General features: G+C 40.8%; 1 protein-coding gene across 6 annotated transcripts in view; it reads right to left on the reverse strand.

Annotated features, from left to right (window-relative positions):
- caprin2 (caprin family member 2) overlaps positions 1 to 20,833 on the reverse strand; it is a 61,094-nt gene that overhangs the window by 21,806 nt on the left and 18,455 nt on the right. For 3 of the 6 annotated variants that reach the window (XM_060839503.1, XM_060839500.1, XM_060839498.1), the window contains 7 exons: positions 18,856 to 18,908; positions 17,339 to 17,446; positions 16,057 to 16,170; positions 11,035 to 11,169; positions 8,994 to 9,177; positions 8,600 to 8,788; positions 1,347 to 1,441 (listed from right to left, as the gene is read on the reverse strand). In XM_060839503.1, the coding sequence (XP_060695486.1) occupies positions 1,347 to 1,441; positions 8,600 to 8,788; positions 8,994 to 9,177; positions 11,035 to 11,169; positions 16,057 to 16,170; positions 17,339 to 17,446; positions 18,856 to 18,908 (878 nt within the window). The remainder of the gene's footprint in view (positions 1 to 1,346; positions 1,442 to 8,599; positions 8,789 to 8,993; positions 9,178 to 11,034; positions 11,170 to 16,056; positions 16,171 to 17,338; positions 17,447 to 18,855; positions 18,909 to 20,833) is intronic. The other 3 variants (XM_060839501.1, XM_060839499.1, XM_060839502.1) reach the window with 3 other exon arrangements.

Below are 20,833 nucleotides of genomic sequence, written 5' to 3' on the forward strand. Positions count from 1 at the left end.
TCCAATATGGGCTTTGCTTCTAAATCTGACTGGATGGGTGTTTTATTAAATGGTGGTTAGAAGTTAGTGATTTGTGATGGTGGGGCAATCAGTCCCTCAGTTGAGAGAGAGACTACTGCTGGGGAGAAAATGAAGCAGATTAAAAAGGCTTGTGGCAGTGGTACTATCCCTGCCTCTTGACTATGAGGCCCAGATTGAAGTCCCACACCTTCCAAAAGATGTGAAATAGCATCTAGACAGGTGGATTAGAAAATAAAGCAGACCCATTTTACTGGCTGGTGGTTAAAAAAGTCAGTGATTTGGCAGCAGAAAAAATTCAGTAAGAGCACTTATTGAAGTAAAAAAGTGCAGATCAATAGGGGCTCATGTGACGTAATGGTAGCGTCTCGCATCTGGGTCAGGACGCCTGGTTTCACATCTCATCTGCTCCAGGTGTGTGGGGGTTATTTTGAAGTCAACCTTTACAGCAGACCCAAGGGTTAGTCTGCAGAACTGTCTGTACAAGGCTGCAACTGGTCCAGGTACACCACTGTTAGTGGCTCTATTTCAGTGTGGAGAAATTAAAAATGTTCCTTTCTAGTCATGGTTCTAGTTTAAGATTTTAAGAATTTGTCCTAATTACTGTACCAGTATGCTGACTGCAATTCATATACAAGGAACCCTTGATCCCCACATCCTGTTATCTAAATATTATATTCTGATTTTTTAAAAACCTGCTTAAGCAAATTGTAGACTGTATCCTCAATTTGCTTTCAAACCTTCAGACCATCAGTAGACTTTGTTGCAATGCACAAGGAGCCCTCAATATTAACATGGATAGTAAATATTGGAGGCCCCAGAAATGTTTCTGGTCAAGAAAACTGGAGCACCATAAGGATTGTGCATTTAATAATGCAGTGTTTAGACTGTATTTAATGGTCCACTGCAGACTATGTTACATACAAGTGAATTTGTTCACTGTTTGAAAGACACTGGGTTTATTTGGGTGGGGGAGAGGGGTGGGGGGGGGGGGGGGGGGGGGGAAAGAGATAAGAGGAGAGGAAAAAGGAAAGGAAAGGAGGGGATAGAAGCAGGCATGCTACATTTGTGGATTCCAATGCAGCCCTTTTTAGAAGGAATAAAAAAGGCACAGTTCAAAAAACAAAAAACAGGATTCACTATCATGAATTTAATAGATTGATCTAACCAGTAATCAAATCCTCTACAAAAACTAAATTTGTCTTTTATTCATTCTGGGCTCTAGAGTTCAGCAAGAAAAATAAAGTTTGCAAAAGCAGGCAGAAAAAATAAGTCTACAGAATTGCTAACCCAATTTGTTATTTACAATGGTATATGGCAATCCTTACCCTTGGGGTATATGGCATCCCAGGGTACTCCCTATTTGGAAAAGGTCCATATGTTCCATTGCCAGGTATGGGAATTCCTCTGTAGGCATCAAACCCTGAAAAAGAGACAAAGGTAATGCTAAACCTTTAAGTAAAACCAACTTAATGCAGACACACAAAATCAAGGTAGTTCATTGGGAGCCTTTAAAAACTAGGTCTCCTCAAACATGTTTCACTTTTTGAACAGCAACCCATGGTGCAGCTCACCATTGTCTGAACGGGATGGGACAATTTTTTTAAAAATATCCAACCGTACTCTGCTTCCCATTCATAACAGACCAACTTGCCCAAGTTACTTAATGCATGCAAAAGAATTCTTGCATCCTGATCGTCAGCTGGATAAGTTTATTGCAAATCATTATGCTACCTCACCATAATACAGCAAGGAGAAAAGGATTTGTTGAGAGACAGTATTATCAGAACCTGCTTTCCACAAGATGGCAGGACACCAGAACAAGGTTACATGGAAGTGAGCCAAATCTAGAAAACTCTCAAAAGAAGAAAGCAAACTGGCTTGAGCTAAAGTGTCGGTGACACAGATGTAGTACATGTCTTGAGTAGTTTCAAAAGGCCATGGAGGAAGAACAATTTAATTCATATCACAGCTAAGGGGGAAAGCCTAATTCTAGACCTATTCCTACAGACTGCATTTTGCAAGTTAGAAACTGGAGACCATTCATTCAACAATTTATAATTTTTTATTATTTGTTTACATTCCTGACCACCACTGTAATCTTTGCTTTCCTTGACCAAGCTACACAGCTCTGCCTTATGAATCCAGGGCCCAAGGCAGAAGAACTCCAAAGTCTTATATCTCAAACTCTCATGCCCTGAAAAGGTGACACCCACCTTTCTAAATAAAAATAGGGGCTCTATATCTGGACTCACCCATGAGTGTAAACATCCCTTCCATTGCTATTTGGAAAGGTTATTTAAGATTTTTTATACTTCCAATCCATTCCTCCTTCTCTCCAATGCAAAGTAGTTCTCAGCCAATCTGATCTTTATTAGATTTAAGGAGACCAAAACATCTGATTTAAGATGCAATCTCAATGCCCTGGAACTGAAACATCACATCCTTATTTTTACATTCAAATCTATCAGAGAGCCAGTATTGCATTGGCCCTCAATTACATGACATGCCACCGTACTTTGACTTTAGCTACAACATCTGGATCCTCCATCTCAGCCACAGTCCATTCATCTCCATTCAGGTCAGGCTGCTTTAAGCTCTTCCTGCCAGTGCATTACTTCATATTTTTCCCCATACTATATTCTGCCAGATTTGTACTACCACATCCCATAATGCATCTGCACCATTACATCATCTTCACTACATACTTCATTCGTTTGCCAAATTTAGTCAATGTCTCCTTCACAATTTATATCAATGAATTAGGTGAAGGGAAAGATTGAAGTCAGAAAACAACTGTGGGACCCCATTGATCTTATGCTGCCAGATCAGGGGAAAAAAATCCACCTATGCATAATCCAGCTGGCAGAGTGCCATCTAGTTATGCCAGTCCAAAGCCCATTACATAAACACAACCTAACTTGGATGGCAACTTGCCTTCTGGAAATTAAGATACAGTAGAAGGTGTTCATCATCCAACTTAAACAACTTACTGACTTTTAGAAGACAAAGTGGCTTTGTGAAAGAAACATAACCTTGCAGTTTCTCTTCACCCTATTATCTCCTTACAGAAATTTCAATACCAGCATGGCGACAAGACAACTGAAATGGCTTTCCATCACCAATCTTTTTCAAAGAGGCATTATATTTGCCTCCAAGATGGAACCTTTCTAGAATCTAGAGAGATTTTGGAAAATTTGCACTAACTCACCACCACCTCACTGCCCTAGAGTTTTGAAGATGGCTAAGGTTCATAAAGACCTGAAAAACTGATGAACCCTCAAATCTCATTTGCTGAGTACCACTTCCCTAGGAGGTAATGTCACCAAGTTCCTCGCTTTCTACCTCTTAAATATACAGCTATCACCGGGACATTGTGCAGTCATGGAAACAAACATTATAACTATCATTTCCTTATTGACCATTAGCTTTAAGAGTTAACACTTCCTATTCAGGTACAAACCACCTTCATTATTCATATCTTTCTAACCTGCTTAAAAACTATGTGTCAGATCATCAAGAATAGAGTCATTTGACATGCCAGCAGTACTCCAGTGAATTGATTTGCACTGCCCTTGGAGATTCATTCTTTCAACAGAAACTTCCTGAATCAAAAAGATAAATTAATATATCCACAGATTAGAGTATGCAGCCTAATCATCTCTACATAGTTTTTCTTCCAGTTCGAGACCCTCTTTCACCTCCATTAACCAGAGATCATGCACGATCACTTTGGATTGTAGGAGGATAATAGTTCAAGGGATGCTTCGGAATACTTTATCAGTCTTTGCTTATTTCTGATCTCCTAGCCCAATATCCCAGCACACTTCAGTGACTAATGTGGGGTTTTAAGGCTTAGATAGCTGAAGTTTAAGATATTTGACTTGGATCAACATTTCCACCTTTCAGAAAGTGAAAAATTTGTATGATTCATTACCTGTTGGTAGAAGTAATCAAAATATGCAACTAGTAAAACAAAATACTCAAGTGCCCTTACAACTGTAGTCAAATGGATAATAAATGTAGAACAATTATTATTTTTGCCTCAGGTCTGTAAAATAAGTCATCTTCCTAGATATGGGAATGTGAACTGCAGAACCAGCTAGTACACTAACAAGATAATGCATTCAACTGGCGCTCTTGTCTCGTCTACAGACTGAAGATGGGTAGGCTGGAGGGAGCAAGAAGTTTAATGATCAGCTGAAAATAATTTTGGGAATTCATAAAACAGGTGCAGAAAGTATTGAAACTATTAAAAGTTAAGCTCACCAAGTCAACATTTGAAATAGCAGCTCTGGGTAATCCAAATTTTACTCCAAACTAATCACTGGCTATTTAGAACTTCCACAGACCTTAGAGTGTTGGATAGTGCTACACAGAATTTTTGATGTGAACTTTAAAAATCAGACACGGAAGGTGCATGTCAGCAGTAAACCTTTCTTCATATTAAATTCTACATACTCCAGAGGTGAATGTCCAGGGCCAGGTACAGTTAGAAACTCAGTCAGCTCCCAGGACTCCACAACCACTTGTGCACATTAGCAGCTCCACTCCAGTAACTGAGTCACTTCAGTTCAAAGGCCAAACCAGGGAAACCAGCATTCAGACTGGTGTCCACAAGACTGACCTACACTTTTTTCTCAGACAAAGGGGATTGACAGATGCATTCCTAGAGACTATGGGAGGTGTGCAGGTCAGCAATTACTCAGCAGAATAGGAGGCTGATTTCCCTGTGAAGGGCAGTAGTGGCAGACAATAAAAACAAGCGGCAGAGCCCCTTCATCCTGATCAAAGATATTACACTAAAGAAAAATAGGTAGGTGATTGGTAGATATTTTTTGTCTCAATTAAACTTCTTAGGAGGTCATTAGACCAGAAAAGTTAGCAAAGTCACTTTCAAAATATTTAACATCCAAGTTAATTAAATAGGAAATGGTTGGGCAGGTAGCGATGTGTTGCAGCTGTAGTACGGTGCTGGTGGACTCCAGTGCACACATTTGGCTGATCAAGGAGCCACAGCTCAATTGTAAGATTTGTAACAGTCTATGGATGGACAAGCATTTGACAAAAATCAATGGGATTTAAGATAGACAATTCAGCAGTACCTGATGGCCCGAAATCAAAAAAAGGTTTCTAAAAACAAAAAAAGTGGCTAGAGCTGGTGAGGGAATTGGTTGAAACATTCCACAACTCTCGGGGAAGGTTTCAGTGGACTGGAAAATTGCTAATGTGATCTAACATTCAAGACAAAGCAGGAGGTTACAGGTTAGTTGCTTAAATCTCATGTTGGGACAGTGCTGGATTCCACTAAAGGAGCTAGCAAGGCATTTACAAAAGCTAACAGTCAGTCAACATGGTTATATTAAAAGGAAGCTATGTTTGACATTCATTGGAGTACCGAGAATACAAGCAGAATTGAAGCCGAACCAGTAGATATGCATTTGGATTTCTAGAAGCCAAAAATAACGGAAACAAAAGATTTTGCCAAAGATTAGGGTGGTTAGCACTGCTGCCTCTCAGCGCCAAGGGCCCGGGTTCAACTCCCACCTTGGGCAACTGCGTGTGGAGCTTGCACTTCTCCCAGTGACTGCGTGGGTTTCCTCCCAAGAGATGTGCAGGTCAGTTGAATTGGCCAATCTAAATTGGCCATGTTAGGTGCATTAGTCAGGGGTGAATGTGGGGGAATATGTCTGGATGGGTTGCTCTTCGGAGGGTCAGTGTGGGCTAGTTGGGCCGAAGAGCCTGTTTCCATACTATAGGTTATGTAATCATTAGAACTGTGAGGTAATGCAACTTGATCAAAGTTGATCAAAACTTGATCAAAAATTGTTGAAGACTAAAGAAAGAATGGAGCTTAAGATGTGCAAGACAAACTGGTGTAACCATGCAGCAATCATGAAACACTGAAACATCTGCACAGAACACAAACACACACACGCAGTACAGAAGAATAATGCCCATCTTCCAACCAATTGTCTAACAAGCTAGTAAGGAGATTCCAACCAGGCTCCATAAAGCTTTAAAATAACTCAAGGCCGTCAGTCACATATGAACATTGCTACTTCAAAACTGAAGATAGGTTGCACAAGAGTTTTGTTTTTACAAACTGATGGGTAACATTAGAATCTTTCATCAAATTATAGCCAATTCAATTAACATTTAACCAGCTCCTACCGTCAGTGTGCCACATTGGCAATTCTCTAAACATGGCTGAAAACGTGTTGCTGGTTAAAGCACAGCAGGTCAGGCAGCATCCAAGGAACAGGAAATTCGACGTTTTGGGCTAAAGCCCTTCATCAGGAAACTTCCTGATGAAGGGCTTTAGCCCGAAACGTCGAATTTCCTGTTCCTTGGATGCTGCCTGACCTGCTGTGCTTTAACTAGCAACACGTTTTCAGCTCGGATCTCCAGCATCTGCAGACCTCACTTTTTACTCGAATTCTCCAAACATGGTCAAGTCAAAGTCAAAACAAACATTTCCTCACCCAATTTCAATCTTCATATGGAAACCAGCACATCCTCAAGACTGGTCTTAAGGTTTTCCATTCCAAAAAAAAATTTTTGAAAAGGAATTGTCCTAGCATTTGAAATTTTGTCTCGGTCTTCAGAGGATGGAAGAGTAAAATCTGCTGCTCGATTTCCAACTCACTGCATCACCTACATTTATGTTCCACTTCAGTGGAATGATTGTTACAAATTGTGAAAAGAATTGCTTAAGGGCGTCCTCCTTGAGATCACCCAAGGATCCCTTATGTCCTTTTCAGTTTGAAAGACTTAGATTGGTTGTTCTGCATCCATCTGCAGGATCTTATGCTTGTACTTCTCCAAGTCTTGGTAATGTTATTCTCAATTAGAGAACTTGCTCATCTTGGTTCAGCACTAAAACTTGCGCTCGAACTTTATCCAACATCCTCCTTTACCCGTTCTGGCCAATTCTCCACTTTCTGTATGATGGACATCTACCCAACTTCTACTCATGAAAATTAGCAGCGTAACACTTGACAAATCTCTTAAAATTTGGGTTGCTGTTTGGGATGAGGGCATGTGTTTAAAGCTAAACAGCGCAACATGCCATTCTACAACAGCTATACCATTAACTTTGATCCACTGGTTGGATCACCTCAAATCAGATGTCAAACTATTTCAACATGCAAAACCAAAACTTGGGACCAATATCCATTCCTCTGTTGTTTAAAACAGGAGTAATCAAGCGACCTGAAATTCTGCTGGTTTATCACACTGGTGAAATGAAATGAAATTTCATGAATGCAGGCCAGTGAAACAAGAGTGAGGTTTAAAAAAAACTAATTTCATTCTATAAATCAAACCACAAAACAACTTCCAAAAACAAAATTTCATCTCAGCTGGGTACTGAATTACTCCCTCCCCCACAAGTGGCCATTCTAAGACAAACAGGTGATTCAACCCTCAGTTGCAACTACTGTTAACTGAAAATCCCTTCCCACTAAGCAATTCTATCCAAATACATCCTTCTGTCCTTTGTTCCCTCAAACAAAATGTCTGCTTTACCCCATACACTCCCAACCCAATATAGTCTTAGTAATTTCCAAGTTTTTCTCCATTCCTTAGGTAATGAAAGTTATCCTTAATTCTCGATTACATTTTCTGATACTCATACTTATGGCCTCCATATCTGGTCTCTACACAAGGGAGAGGGGAAATTACTCAATTCTTAAACCTTTCACTTAAACTGCTATCATGTGTCAAGATTTGAAAGTTGACTGGCATGGTGCACACCACAGTGTGGGTGATGCCACTAAACACCAAGTGTTGCAAATGGTCAGCATGCTGGCTTAGTGGTTAGCACTGCTGCCTCAGCACCATGTTTGATTCCACCCTTTATGGAAAGTCCACAAAGTTGCCTTTCTCCCTACACCTGCTGGTTTCCTCTGGATGCTCTAGTTTCCTCCCAGTCCAAAGATGTTTGGGGAATGTGAATGGACTATGCTAAATGCGAGGTTACAGGGATAATAGAGGGCTAGGTCTGGATGGGATGCTTAGAGGGTTGGTGTGGACTCAGCCAAATGGCCTCTTTCCACACTGTAGGGATTCTATGAATCAATTTTATGGTCTGACTCCTTGCTTGCAATGAAGTAACCAAGGAGTAAAATATCCCACCTGAATTGCACCAGAATGTCATTTCAAGCAAGGAAATTTGCCAAGTGAGACATTCATTTAGTAAGTACATTGTAAGTACATTGCAAGCCAAACAGGACAAGTACCAGGACTGCTCAAGCCACATTTTAAAAAAAAATGCAATTCAGGAGAAGAGCAAATCAGAAAAGGAGAATGAGACAAATTAGATGTGACAAAATACCACATGGCAACCTTAGGCAAAAAAAAAGTAGGTGAAGTCACCTACAGCTTTTGTAATAGAGAATGTAGGATTCATAACATCCACTCAAGGCCTCGGTTCAAATGTTAAAGACTTGTGCATCCTATGTAGAGGATCAGATCTCTAGTGGGACTTGAGCACTTTTGACTCATGAGAATTTTAACAATTTAGGTTTAGTAAAACAAAATTAAGCAGCCATTTTGTGCTACACATTTTATACTGTACCTATTTGTACACCTTTATATCCATTACTGGAACCACGGTATGCATTAGCGATTCCTCTGCCACCTCGTGCAGCCCCCCTTACAACACCTCTGCTTCCAAAGTAGGGTTGGCTTGGTCTTGGTAAAGGATTATTTGGCTGACTGTGGGGTAGAAAAACGGGGGTCCCATTTGCAACTGATGTAGGTTCTTCTGACGAGAAACAAAGCCAAGGTCAATTTAAACAGCACTCAAGCATAAATCCTTTATTGACAAAAAAAAGCCATCCACATTAGTGCATCTAACTAGGTCAGTAGGAAGGAATGCTCTAAAAGATATGTAATAACTATTTCATGAAGTTAGACCAGAGAGATATTCTTTCAAATAGAAAAGTTTCCTATGAACTCAAATTCGATACCTGTTAAAGATTCCTGCGTCAGAGCATTTTGCTCTACAGCATGTGAAGATTGGACAGACACAGGCTGAGGTGGAGTCTGAGTACTTGCTGTAATCAAACTTTGATTAAAGGCAGGCGAATATGGAGCATCAGATTTCACTTCCTGTTCGCTTCTTGGAGGAAGAGGAGCATTCACATTGAACACCTGCAAGACAATGAGTTTTGTTTTTCATTTCATTATGCATTTAAGTTAAAGTTAATTGTGACTAGGCTGTGAATTGAACTTTGAAGCCATAAGGATAGGTGACACTAGTCTAGCCAACAATATGGTCATCCTGTGAAGGAACAAAACCTATCATAACATTAACATTTGGGGCAGCACCGTGACTGTGGTTTGAACTGCTCCCTCACCGCACCAGAGGGTCTGGTTTGATTCCAGCCTCATGTGACTGTTTGTGCAGTTTGCACATTCTCCCAGTATCTTGTGGGTTTCCACCTGGTATCCTGATTTCCTCCCACAATCCTAAGATGTGCAAGTTAGGTAGATTAGCAATGCGAAGTTGCCTATTGTGTGCAGGGACACAAGTTAGGTGCATTAGCCATGGGAAATACAGGGATAGGGAAATGGGTCAGGGAGAGAAACTCTGGGTCAGGTGTGGACTTGTTGGCCAAATAGCCTGTTTTGATGCTGTAGAGATTCTATTCTATAATTCTTAACAGTAACTCCAATGGGACTCTAATGGGGTGTTGGGAAACCTTAGAGGTTTAAGAAAGGTTGAGGTGCGGACAGGGTGGATACAAAAGCAGCTGTTCCCTTTGTGTTCCCTTGTTAGCGACCTTTCAATTTCATAAGGTGAAAAAGAGACGAGGAAAAAAAAAGTTTCACCAAAGTAGTTGAAGTCTGTAATGGAGTGCACAGGAATGGTAGAGAAAGGAAATCTCATCCTCTTCACGAAGGAGGAACCTGGACAAGCACTTTAAGGTGTTACAGTATTCAAGGCTATGTGCCAAGTGTTGGAAAGCAAGACTAGTGTAAGTGGGGATTTTCTTTTTAAAAAGACGGTCAGAGTAGACATTGGACTAAAAGGCCTCTTCAGTTATTGGTCATTGAAACTAAGTGAGCTTCAGAAATAAAAAAAAATTGACACTGCAAGTCTGTCCACTCCCATTATTCAATTTTGGAAGATCTACAAGAGTCTCTGCAAAACCATGATTCAAGTGAAGACCAAATAAAAAGTACTTTAACATGTTGGACCCTTGTATAGATTAGACAGCAGACAGCATTAGTCCATTCAATCACAGCAAAATTCTTAAATTGGCTGATGGTTTCAGTATTAAAAAGGTGTACAATTCAGTGAAGTTAGATTTCCCTCAACAACCCCCCACCGCCCCAAAAAAAAATTCCAAAGTAGACAGCAAAAATTCCATCACAACGGGATGGACAATTCAGAAAAAGTTGACAACTTTCACTGGCTCTGCAATACAGAGTGGTCAATTAAAGCTCCCCCACTCAAACACTTCAGAATTTAAACATTTTGTTTCGAGTCAAAGAAACCCCTAACACTTGTTTCACTACTAAGGTCACAGCAGTGCAATTTGAAAGAGTAGACATCCTAAAGCTGTTCCTGTCCCACAGCCTCCTTCAAGCTCCCTAAAGTGTGCTTTCCTCTACCTCTCAATCCCTGCCCTCTGATGGTCAGTTGCACAAAAGTACTTTATAAAGAAAGATCAATGGTCACCAGCAAGCTGTTCTAGAAGCTTACTATATTAAAATAAAGGTGCAACTAAAAACCAAATGTTATCCATGGAACTATTAAGTGCCAAGTCAGAGATGTATCCCTATACCAGAAAGCAAACTGATATAACAGCCCACGAACATACTTGGAGCTAGAGAGGGTACCCTGTTTGATAGTATAGTTGCCTCTGAATTTATTCAGAACCTCTACTTTAAAGTACAAACAGATGGAAACCCACCATTTCCTTTAAGGCAGGAGTGCCAAATGTCTATGCAAAGAAAAAGAAAGGACAGTTTGTCTAAGTTAAACCAGTCTCAGCCACTCACAGTCTGCATAGCCTGAAAAGGTGTGGTCTTCATGCTAACTGGAGAATTGCTTACTGGAGTCTGGCGTCCCAGTCCTTGGGGTGTTACCATTATTGCATCATAGACAGCAGTCTGGTTGTTGGGCAGAGTAGTCACCTGGTGGAATTGACAGACAAGCAATCAAGAGATCCTGTAATAATGTTCTTTCAAACCCACTCAAGCCACTGCCAGGTGTCAGCATTTTTAATTTTTTTTTTAAAAAAAGCACAAAACCATTAGTCACCAGTGCCAGAAACAAGTGCATGCTGACTGCAAGCAACCAGAAAGTCTATTTAATGCTGAGTTAGTTTGTTTTCCTAAAGAGTCAGAAGTGTGAACAGTTGACTCCTGTCCTGTTAAATGTTGAAGGGAAATTGATATCCTGAAGCTTCTGACAATTGCATACGGGAAAGATTCATTGAATAGGAAAAGTCAGAATTCATTAGATGTAGACTTAAACAATAGATGTGTTTGAATACAGGAAATGGCTGATGTGTTAAATAAAGGTGTAAAAGAGACAGTGCTGCTGGATTCTGCAGAGAATCAGGCTTATACTTCAGACAATATTCAGTAGCTGCTGCATAAAGCATATTAGCCAACTGTGGGGTCAGGACTAAAATCAATTGGCAACAAAAAACAAACAAGATTCACGGTGATCATCTAATGTTTAGCTGGATGGAAAACTTGAAGCTACACTGCCCCACCCCAACATCACTTTACACAAACTACAGTTCTTAAAAATCAACAGTATACCGATGTGACAGACTAGCCTATTTGAATTGAATCACTGGTGATAAATACTTTCTTCAGCCATTTATTGCAAGTTTGGGTTCTCAGTTAGAGTTAGTGAACTGTGGGTTTTCAGTGTTTGGTTAATAATTCACATGCAATTATTTCTGCAGCCATGGAGATTTATTTTCAAGTAGGAGGGTGGCTAATTTTAGAAGAAATGAATGCTCATGCGATTTTTTTGTTTCAAAGCTTTAATTGTTTTGCAGTCCCACAATGTTAAATAACAGGACCTTAGAGAATTTTGAAGCTTCAACCGTGAGGTAATGCCCATCACATGGGCAGGAATTTTCTGTTATATTAGGTTGGGAGCTCCAATTACTCCTTGGAAGATTAATGTACAGACTAGTACTGAGAGAAACAATGAACTAGGTTACATTAGAAATGTTAACATTAATGCCATACAAGTAGTATGAAGAAAACTGGAGGTTACTGAATGAGTTTAAATTCAAGTAGATGACTCCATGCAAAATTCATCTACAGTTCAATTTACACTATTGGGAACATCACTTCAAAAAGAGAAAAATTGAATTACAGTCCAGAATCTGAGTTTAGAACAGCAGCTGGTTTTAAAAACAAAAGACTGATGTTTGCTATTGGGAATTGGCCTAAACCATAAGAATGCAGGTTAGATTTCTGCTCTAAGGCACTGTAGAATTTTTGGCATTAAGATGTCACTATGCACGTGGACTGGCAGCTGGTTGTATGTTACATTGGCTGGCCAGCATTTGTTCTCATTTGATTGACCAACCACAAAATTGAAGGAAAAAACCAAAACAAGTGAACTGGCTCACTACATTTTGGACAGGCAGTAGTTTTGTACTGGAAGCTACTTGATGGAGTTGTCCACTTGTTGAAAGTTAGGAGGGAAAAAACTTCAGTCTGCAAGTAGTAATTTGCATGTGTTTACTGTGGAGAAGGACATGGAAGATAGAAATGAGGGGAACTAGATGGTGACATCTTAAAAATGTCCATATCACAGGTGGTAGTGCTGAATGTCTTGAAACACAAAAGTAGGTAAATCCCCATGACCTCACAGGTGGACCCTAGAATTCTGTGGGAAGATAGGGAAGTAATTGCAGAGCCCCTTGCTGACATTTATATTGATAGTCACAGGCTACGTGCCAGAAGACTGAAAGTTGGCTAACAGTGCCACTATTTAAGAAAGGTAGTAAGGAAAAGCCAGGGAATGATAGACCAGTGAACCTCTCAGTAGCAGGCAGGTTGGAGCAAATCCTGAGGGATAGCAGTGGACGTGACCTATAATGGACTTCTGTAAGGCATTCAACTAGGTTCCCTATGGGAGACTGGTTTGCAAGGTTAGATCTCATGGCATACAGGGATAACTAGCCATTTGAAGATCGAACTGGCTCAAAAAAAGGTAGAAGACAGTGATAGTGGAGGGTTGCTTTTCAGACTGGAGGCCTGTGACCAGTGGTGTGCCACAAGGGTTGCTGCCGGGTCCATTGCTTTTCATTTATAAAAATGATTTTGATGAGAACATAGAATGTATACTTATGTTCGCAAATGACACCAAAATTGGAGGTGCAGTGTACAGCAAACATTACCTCAGTACAGCTGGAGTAATGATTGGATGGGCCTTTGGGCCAAGTGGCAGCAGGTGGAGTTTAATTTAGATAATTGAGGGGCAGTTTGGAAAAGCAAATCAGTGCAGGACTTCTGCACTTAATGGCAAGATCCTGGAGAGAGTGTTGCTGAACAAAAAGACATTGAGTGCAGGTTCATAGTTCCTTGAAAGTAGAGTCACAGATAGGATAGTTAAGAAGGTTAAGAGAATGGTACTGGAAAAGCACACCAGGTCAGACAGCCTCAGAGGAGCAGGAGAATCGATGTTTCAGGCAAGAGCCCTTCATTATGTTTAAAAAAAATCAAAGTGTCAATTCTCCTGCTCCTCTGATGCTGCCTGGCCTGCTTTGTATTTTCAGCACCACACGACTGATCTCCAGCATCTATAGTCCTCACCTTTCTCCATCATGGTGGTGGTGTTTGGTATGCTTTCCTTTATTGGACAGAATTGAGTAAACTAGTTGCGGAGATCATGTTGCAGCTGTACACTACATTGGTTAGGACACTGTTGGAATATTGCGTACAATTCTAGTCTCCTTCCTATCAGAAAGATGTTGTAAAACTTGAAAGGGTTCAGAAAGGATTTACAAGGATGTTGCTCGGTTTGGAGGATTTGAACTACAGGGAGGGGCTGAATAGGCTGGGGCTGTTTTCCTTGGAGCATCAGAGACTGAGGAGTGACTTAGAAGTTTATAAAATACTGAGGGGTATGGATAGTATAAATAGGCAAGGTTTTTCCCTGGGGTGGGAGAGTCCTGAATTAGAGGGTATAGGTTTAGGGGGGGAGGGGGGGGGGGGGGGGGGGGGAAATATTAACAAAAGGGACAGCTCTTTCATACAGAGGGTGGTGTGCGCAATGAATACGCTGCCAGAGGAAGTGGAGACTGGTAATTACAACATTTAAAGGCATTTGTAAAACATATACGAATAGAAAAGGGTTTAGGGGATATGCGCCAAGTTCTGGCAAAAATGGGCCAGATTTGGTTATGATGTCTGGTCAGAATGGACAAGTTGGGCTGAAGGGTCTGTTTCCATGCTATAGATCCACAAGGTTTGGATTTTTAAAAAAAGGAAAATGTCCAGAGGACAGCCCAAGCGATTCAGAGTTACTTGAGAATTCAAGAAATACACATTGTCCAAAGATTATAATGCCTGATATTAGTTATTGATACTACAATCAATCCAGCCAAAGATAATTTCTTTCAAACTGATCTCTTAACTGCATCTCATGAGAGAATGAATATCAAGGAAGACAGATTTTAGATTGCAAATAAATTGCCTTTTGCTTCTAGTCTGTTAAAGTTAATGAACCTAGTTTAAACTATATCCTTTTCATAAGGAGAAAAGGACTGCAGATACTGAAATCTGTACTGAAAGCTTCAAATACTGGAGGAGACCCAGATACAGAGAGACAAGATCTCAGCATTTGATGTGTTCAGCTCACTATTTTATTAAGTAGCGTTAGGAACAAATTCATTGAATGCTTTATTTTTCCACTGTTGCTGAGGCTGATTTGGTTTAGCTCCTATCCACGTGTCTAACACTAATAGTTAGTGACATGAGCAAGAGTGGACTGTACAAGGGGTGTTACAGGGTACTGAACTAGGGATCTGTTAAATGCTAAAGCTGCTTTTCTTTTCAATTTATTGAAGAGTTGTACTTTTAACTGGGCATTTACAATTGTTTGCTGAATGTGCTGCAAGTAGTTTAGCTTCTTCTACTAAGCTTGTTAAAGTAAATTATGTAGCATTGCATAATGTTTGAGACAGACCACTTTGTTAAAGCCAAGAACAAAAAAACACCAAGCCAGGTTTCAATCTGGGATCTGACTTGCTCAGTAACATCAGCTGGGATCATACCATTATAGAGAGAGGCAGCTCAACATTATACAAGTGTAACCCAAGTAGTTTGGTGCAACAGCCATTTCACTCAAGCAGAATTTAGTCCTGTGCAAGGTAACTACCTTTTGGATTCAGGAATCCTTTGCCCAAGGGTCTCACTATTAGGAGCATATCCACTTGTGGCCATTACAACTCAACAGTACTGAATCACCAACTCACCCAACACTTCAGGGTATCACTGCTAACCAGATCCACCAGGCAACCCATGTCCATTCAAGATGGAGTCAGAGGACAAAACCCTCAGATTTAAGAAGCAGTGTCACCAGAGTCACAAAAGAAACTGAACAAAGTCTCAACTTGAGAGAAGTAACTGCTCTCAATCTACACAAATAATGGACAATGGTAACTTAAAACACTTCCTGGAGTACATCCCTCCCAAAAGGATAAAGCAAGTCTTGATATAAAAGTAGTGTAGAGACTGAGCCTATTTGGATTATAAAGAACTGAATCGAAGTGAAGTTTGCCAAAATAACCAAGAATCTGAACAAGAGGAACTGCTTAAAAAGCTGGACTGTCAACATGTAACCCATTTTTCCAAACTGGATTCTTGTTCCTCCCCATCCAAAACCCAATTTTCTAAAGTAGATAGTCAATAATCAAATGTTGAATTAGGATGCTGGTTCGTAATATGCAGCATGAGAAATACAACTTGTCAGACAGCTCAGATTATACAGTCTGAATTGCAGAAGAGTCTTTGAACGTATAGTAAAGCCACAAGAGAACTCACCTGATTTGTCTCCAAGGACTTGTGTGTCAGGGACTCCGTAATGGGTGTACTTGTTTGGTATATCTGCGGTGGTGGAATGTATGCTTCACTTTCTGAATTGCGTGTAGCTGAACTCTAGAGTAAACACAATAGTCAAGGCCAACTATTCTCAACATATGTTTCACTTCAATGTTAACATGTTTAATTACTTTACTACATCCAAACTTATGGCTGCGTAGCTGTGAGCTTGTTCATCTTCTGGCAAAAGCAGGAATACAAAACGTCAAGTGTCCATCTTGACATTGATGAGCAGGAGATTCAAGGAAAGGCAAAAAACTTAAATCCTTAATCTGGAATGGCTGCTCTAAGATAATGCTTTAACAGATTAGAGGCGACTGAAAAAAAAAGTGAGCAGTTACTAGATTTAGCTGTGGTTGCATTGAAAGATGCTTCAATAAGTGCTCCTTTCATAACACTTTACTTCCTGTCTCTCAAATGGTGGGCTGACGAAATGCATTCAAAAAGGGTGCGGTTTTGAAAGGGTAACTAGTTTTTGTTACATGCAACTATAGGACAAATACATTAGCTTGCAGTTCAGAGCATTTCATTTGAACTCCACGTTTTACAGAACACTTATTTTGCACTTAAAAACAGTATTTACAATTCTTGCATTTTATTTGATTAAACCTATTGCACAAGGCATCTTGGGTTGGGTTAAAAGTTGGTAGGCTTGATGAGAGTAAAAGTGGGCTTCATGGTCTAAAGTGACTCACCCATTCCACAAAATCAATTGTGGAGTGTCATGGCAGCAACATGGTATACAAAAAAAACCAGACTTCTCCTTCCAGATGCTGCTAGTACTAATATTTATTGTCATTTGAAAATGGGTTCTCCAAAACAGATGGGAGAACACTCATACCTTTCCAACACCTAGAATGGCCAGCGAAATAAGTAATTAAGATGGATAGGAAATAAAACATACCACTATACATTTTGCAAAAATATAGAATCAAACACCCAACAACAACTGTTTACTTACTATGAAATAGTTCAGGTTGCATCAGGTCTAGAAAATTAGAAGTTAGCACATGGGATACTGGAGAAAGTACTTGATAGATACATGGAGATTGCATTATGCCACGTGCCTGGCTTTTGCTCATGTAGATATGAAGAGTCAACTGCTAAAAACACTGGGAATCCTCTGGTTGATGGAAACAGGTCATGCCACAACCAAGTACCACACTATAGTGGTGATTATTTGCAAGGATTAGACAGGAAAGTTGATCATTTACAAAGATCTTACCTGCGGAGTTTGCCCTGAAAGGTCGTTTGTGGAACCAGACAGTGAAGACTGGTCATCAGAACCCGAACTACCCCCAACACTGGAATGGACAGTCAATTCTGAGGCAGGCTGTCAAAGTTGAAACATTAGTTCTTAGTAGACTTTTCAATTAAAGCAAAAAAACAAAAAAAAAGGTTCTTTTGTGGGGTCAGGGCAGCACAAACAGTTCTCACCAACCCATTTAAATACGTTCCAGCCAACATACCTCAAATCTGGGCTAATCTACCTAGTGAGAACTAATACAACATCTTTGCATAACCCAGGTAAGTCTGTAATAATCAAATGCTATTTGCCCCTCAGTTCAAATCACTTGCCAGTACAATGGCTATCCTGATGTACATACTGGCTGCAAAGAACCACTTGCTACTTGTCAGGAATCCATTCAGTTGGTTACTGTGAAGACTCCTTAGCTACTGCCCCAATAAGTTCAACTAGGGAGGAAAAAAAAAGCAAGCACAAGAAACAAAAGCAACTGGTCAAAAAAAAAAGTCATTTTGATCAACTGAAATAAACTGGGCATTGTGGTTGGGTAAAGCAAAATAAATAATATTTTCCCTCCTAAAATGGAAGTGGCAGAAGCAAGATACATCTGGATCTTCTCAAACCTCAATCTCAGGATTTTCAGCAAACCAAGTCAAACAAATGCTTCCAGGGAAAAAAAGTAATACAGACAGGAGGATTGGTGGATAGCTTGAGGGCCCATATATTAAATAGATGAAACAGCACTATTGCATTTTTATAAGAGTGCAAATATCTTAAGACACTGATGACATTTTACATTGTAGTGTCCAGTTATCGTATTGGTGATTAACACCATACCAAAGCAAGAGAGCTTTCATAAACAGGGACAGAGGCTCTACTTGGGAGGACGGAGTTAAAAAGCACTTCCCCTGCACCCCCAAAATTTAAAAATCATCTTGCACTTTATGATGGGAAACTGCACTTTAGCCTAGAGATTGTTTGAGCATCAAGGGCAGCGAGTTGCCAAGTTTCTCCAGCACTTATTTCAGGTCCCCATCATCTGGAGGTATTTTCCTTCTATTTCAAACAGACCAAGTCCCAAATAGCTATGGGGAAGAGACTAAAGTCAAGTTTCATGATATGAACACCTTGCTGGATTCTGAAATTTTATGTAGTTTGTCCACAATAAAAAAAACATTAGAACAGCTGCTTAAGAGAAGGTACATGGAAACTATAAACCTGAAAGTAACATGAATGGAGAGTGGAGTACATCCAACAGCTAGCTTTGCATTTATAAGTCAAGTGAGAGTTCAGTGCAAACTGTTTAAAATTACCTCTAAACAAAACTACTTAACCCAAAAATCAAAATACCAGCAGCTCCCAAACCAGCATTTCAGTTCCCAATGAAAGGGCAGGTAATACTACATCCATTGAGTGGCAGGTCACTGAAGCCACTGTCTGGGGGGAAAAAAAAAACACCTTCTGCTCTTTCAGCAAGTCAAGCTTATAGTTCTCACCTTGGGTGGGGATGGAATGGTGTCATTCTTTTGCTGCTTCTGTTGTTTTGGAGCTAGAAGAGAAACACATTAAACTGTTATTGAAACAAGAGAAGCACACAAGACTGGTTATTACCACAAGTCAGAGCAAGAAAAATGTAGCTTCCAAACAAGAGATTTTTAAAAAAAGGAAAGTATTGTCAGACAAGTTAAACATTTGCCTTCAGGGTATTTGTAAAAAGATGGTTTAAAAAAAAAAGGATTGCGGTCTTGTCTGTGTTATGTATTATTTAGATTAAAGTGGTGCTGGAAAAGCACAGCAGCTCAGGCAGCATCCAAACAGCATGAAAAAGGACATTTCAGGCAAAAGCCCTTCATCAAGAATAGAGGCAGGGAGCCTCTCGGATGGAGATAAATGGAAGGAGTGGCAGGGCTGGGGAGAAGGTAGCAAAGAGTACAATGGGTGAATGTGGGTGGGGATGGAGGTGGTAGGTCAGAGGAGGGTGGAGCAGATAAGTGGGAAGGAAGATTGGTAGATAGGACAGGTCTCAGGATGGTGCTGAGCTAGGTTTAAGGTTAAGGTTTTTTTTGGGGGGGGGGGGGGGGGGGTGAAGGGGGGAGGCCCAGTACCTGCATGTTCTCAGCAGAGTAGGAGGGAGGGGGGAGTTGAAATGTTAGACCATAGGGCAGTGGGGTCGATTGGTGCAGGTGTCCTGGAGAGGTTCCCTAAAGCACTGAGAAGGGTGTCCAGTTTCCTCAACTTAGAGGAGACCGCATCGGGAGCAACTGATACAATAAATAACATTGGTGGATTGCAGGTGAAACTTTGATGGATGAGAAAAGGCTCCTTTGGGGTCTTGGATGGAGGTGTTATGGGTGCAGGTTTTGAGATTCCTGTGGTGGCAGAAGGTGCCAGGAAGGGAGGGCGAGGTGGACCTGACCAGGTAGTTAGACAGAACAGTCTTTGTGGAAAGGAGAAAGGGGTGGGGAGGGAAATATATTCCTGGAGGTGGGGTCAGTTTGGAGGTGGAAATGTTGGTGGATAATGCAGTTTATGCGGAAGTTGGTAGAATGGAAGGTGAGGATGGGGGCTTCAGTCCTTGGTATGGTTGAGGAGTGGGGTTTGAGGGCGGAGGTGCGAAATGTGGATGAGATGCGTTGGAGGGCATCTTCAACCACGTGGGAAGGAAAATTGCGGTCATCTGGTGTGTTCTGTGGTGGAAATTGTCTTCCTGGGAGAGATACAGCAGAGGCAGAGAAATTGGGAATACAGGATGGCATTTTTACATGAGGTTGGGCAGAAAGAGGTGTAATCCAGGTAGCTGTGGGAGTTGGTGGCTTTGTAAAATAAAAGTCAGTGTCAAGTCGGTTGTCATTGATGGAGCTGGAGATGTCCAGGAAGGGGAGGATGGTGTCAGAGATGGTCCATGTGAATTTAAGGTCAGGGTGGAATGTGCTGGTGAAGTTGATGAACTGCTCAGCCTCCTTGTGGGAGCACGAGGTGGCACCGATGCAGTCAATGTAGCAGAGGAAGAGTTGGGGAGTGGTGCCGGTGTAACTACAGAAGATAGACTGTTCTATGAAGCCCAATAAAGAGACAGGCATAGCTGGGGCCCATGGCTACCCTTTCCATCTGGAGGATTTGAAGGAGAAATTGCTGAGGGTGAGGACCGTTCAGCCAAATGAAGGTGTTTGTGTCAGTGGAAGGGTACTGTTGGGGACATTGGAGGGGAAAAAAATGGAGGGCTTAGAGGCCCTGGGCATGGCAGATGGAGGTGGAGGGGAATTGGATGTCTATTCTGAACAGACAAGTTAATCTTTATTTTCAAAGCCTTATAAACCATAAAAGAAAATGCTGAAGTACTTCACAGGTCTGGCATTTAAGAAATTAATTCACCCCCAAATGGTGATGCCCAACACTTTCCAGTACTTGGCCATTAAACCAATAAAGCAGATTCACTGCATTAAAAAAATGCAATGCAATAATGTACCTTTTATA

The sequence above is a fragment of the Hemiscyllium ocellatum genome, chromosome 19, assembly GCF_020745735.1.
Source record: "Hemiscyllium ocellatum isolate sHemOce1 chromosome 19, sHemOce1.pat.X.cur, whole genome shotgun sequence".
Lineage (NCBI taxonomy): Eukaryota > Metazoa > Chordata > Chondrichthyes > Orectolobiformes > Hemiscylliidae > Hemiscyllium > Hemiscyllium ocellatum.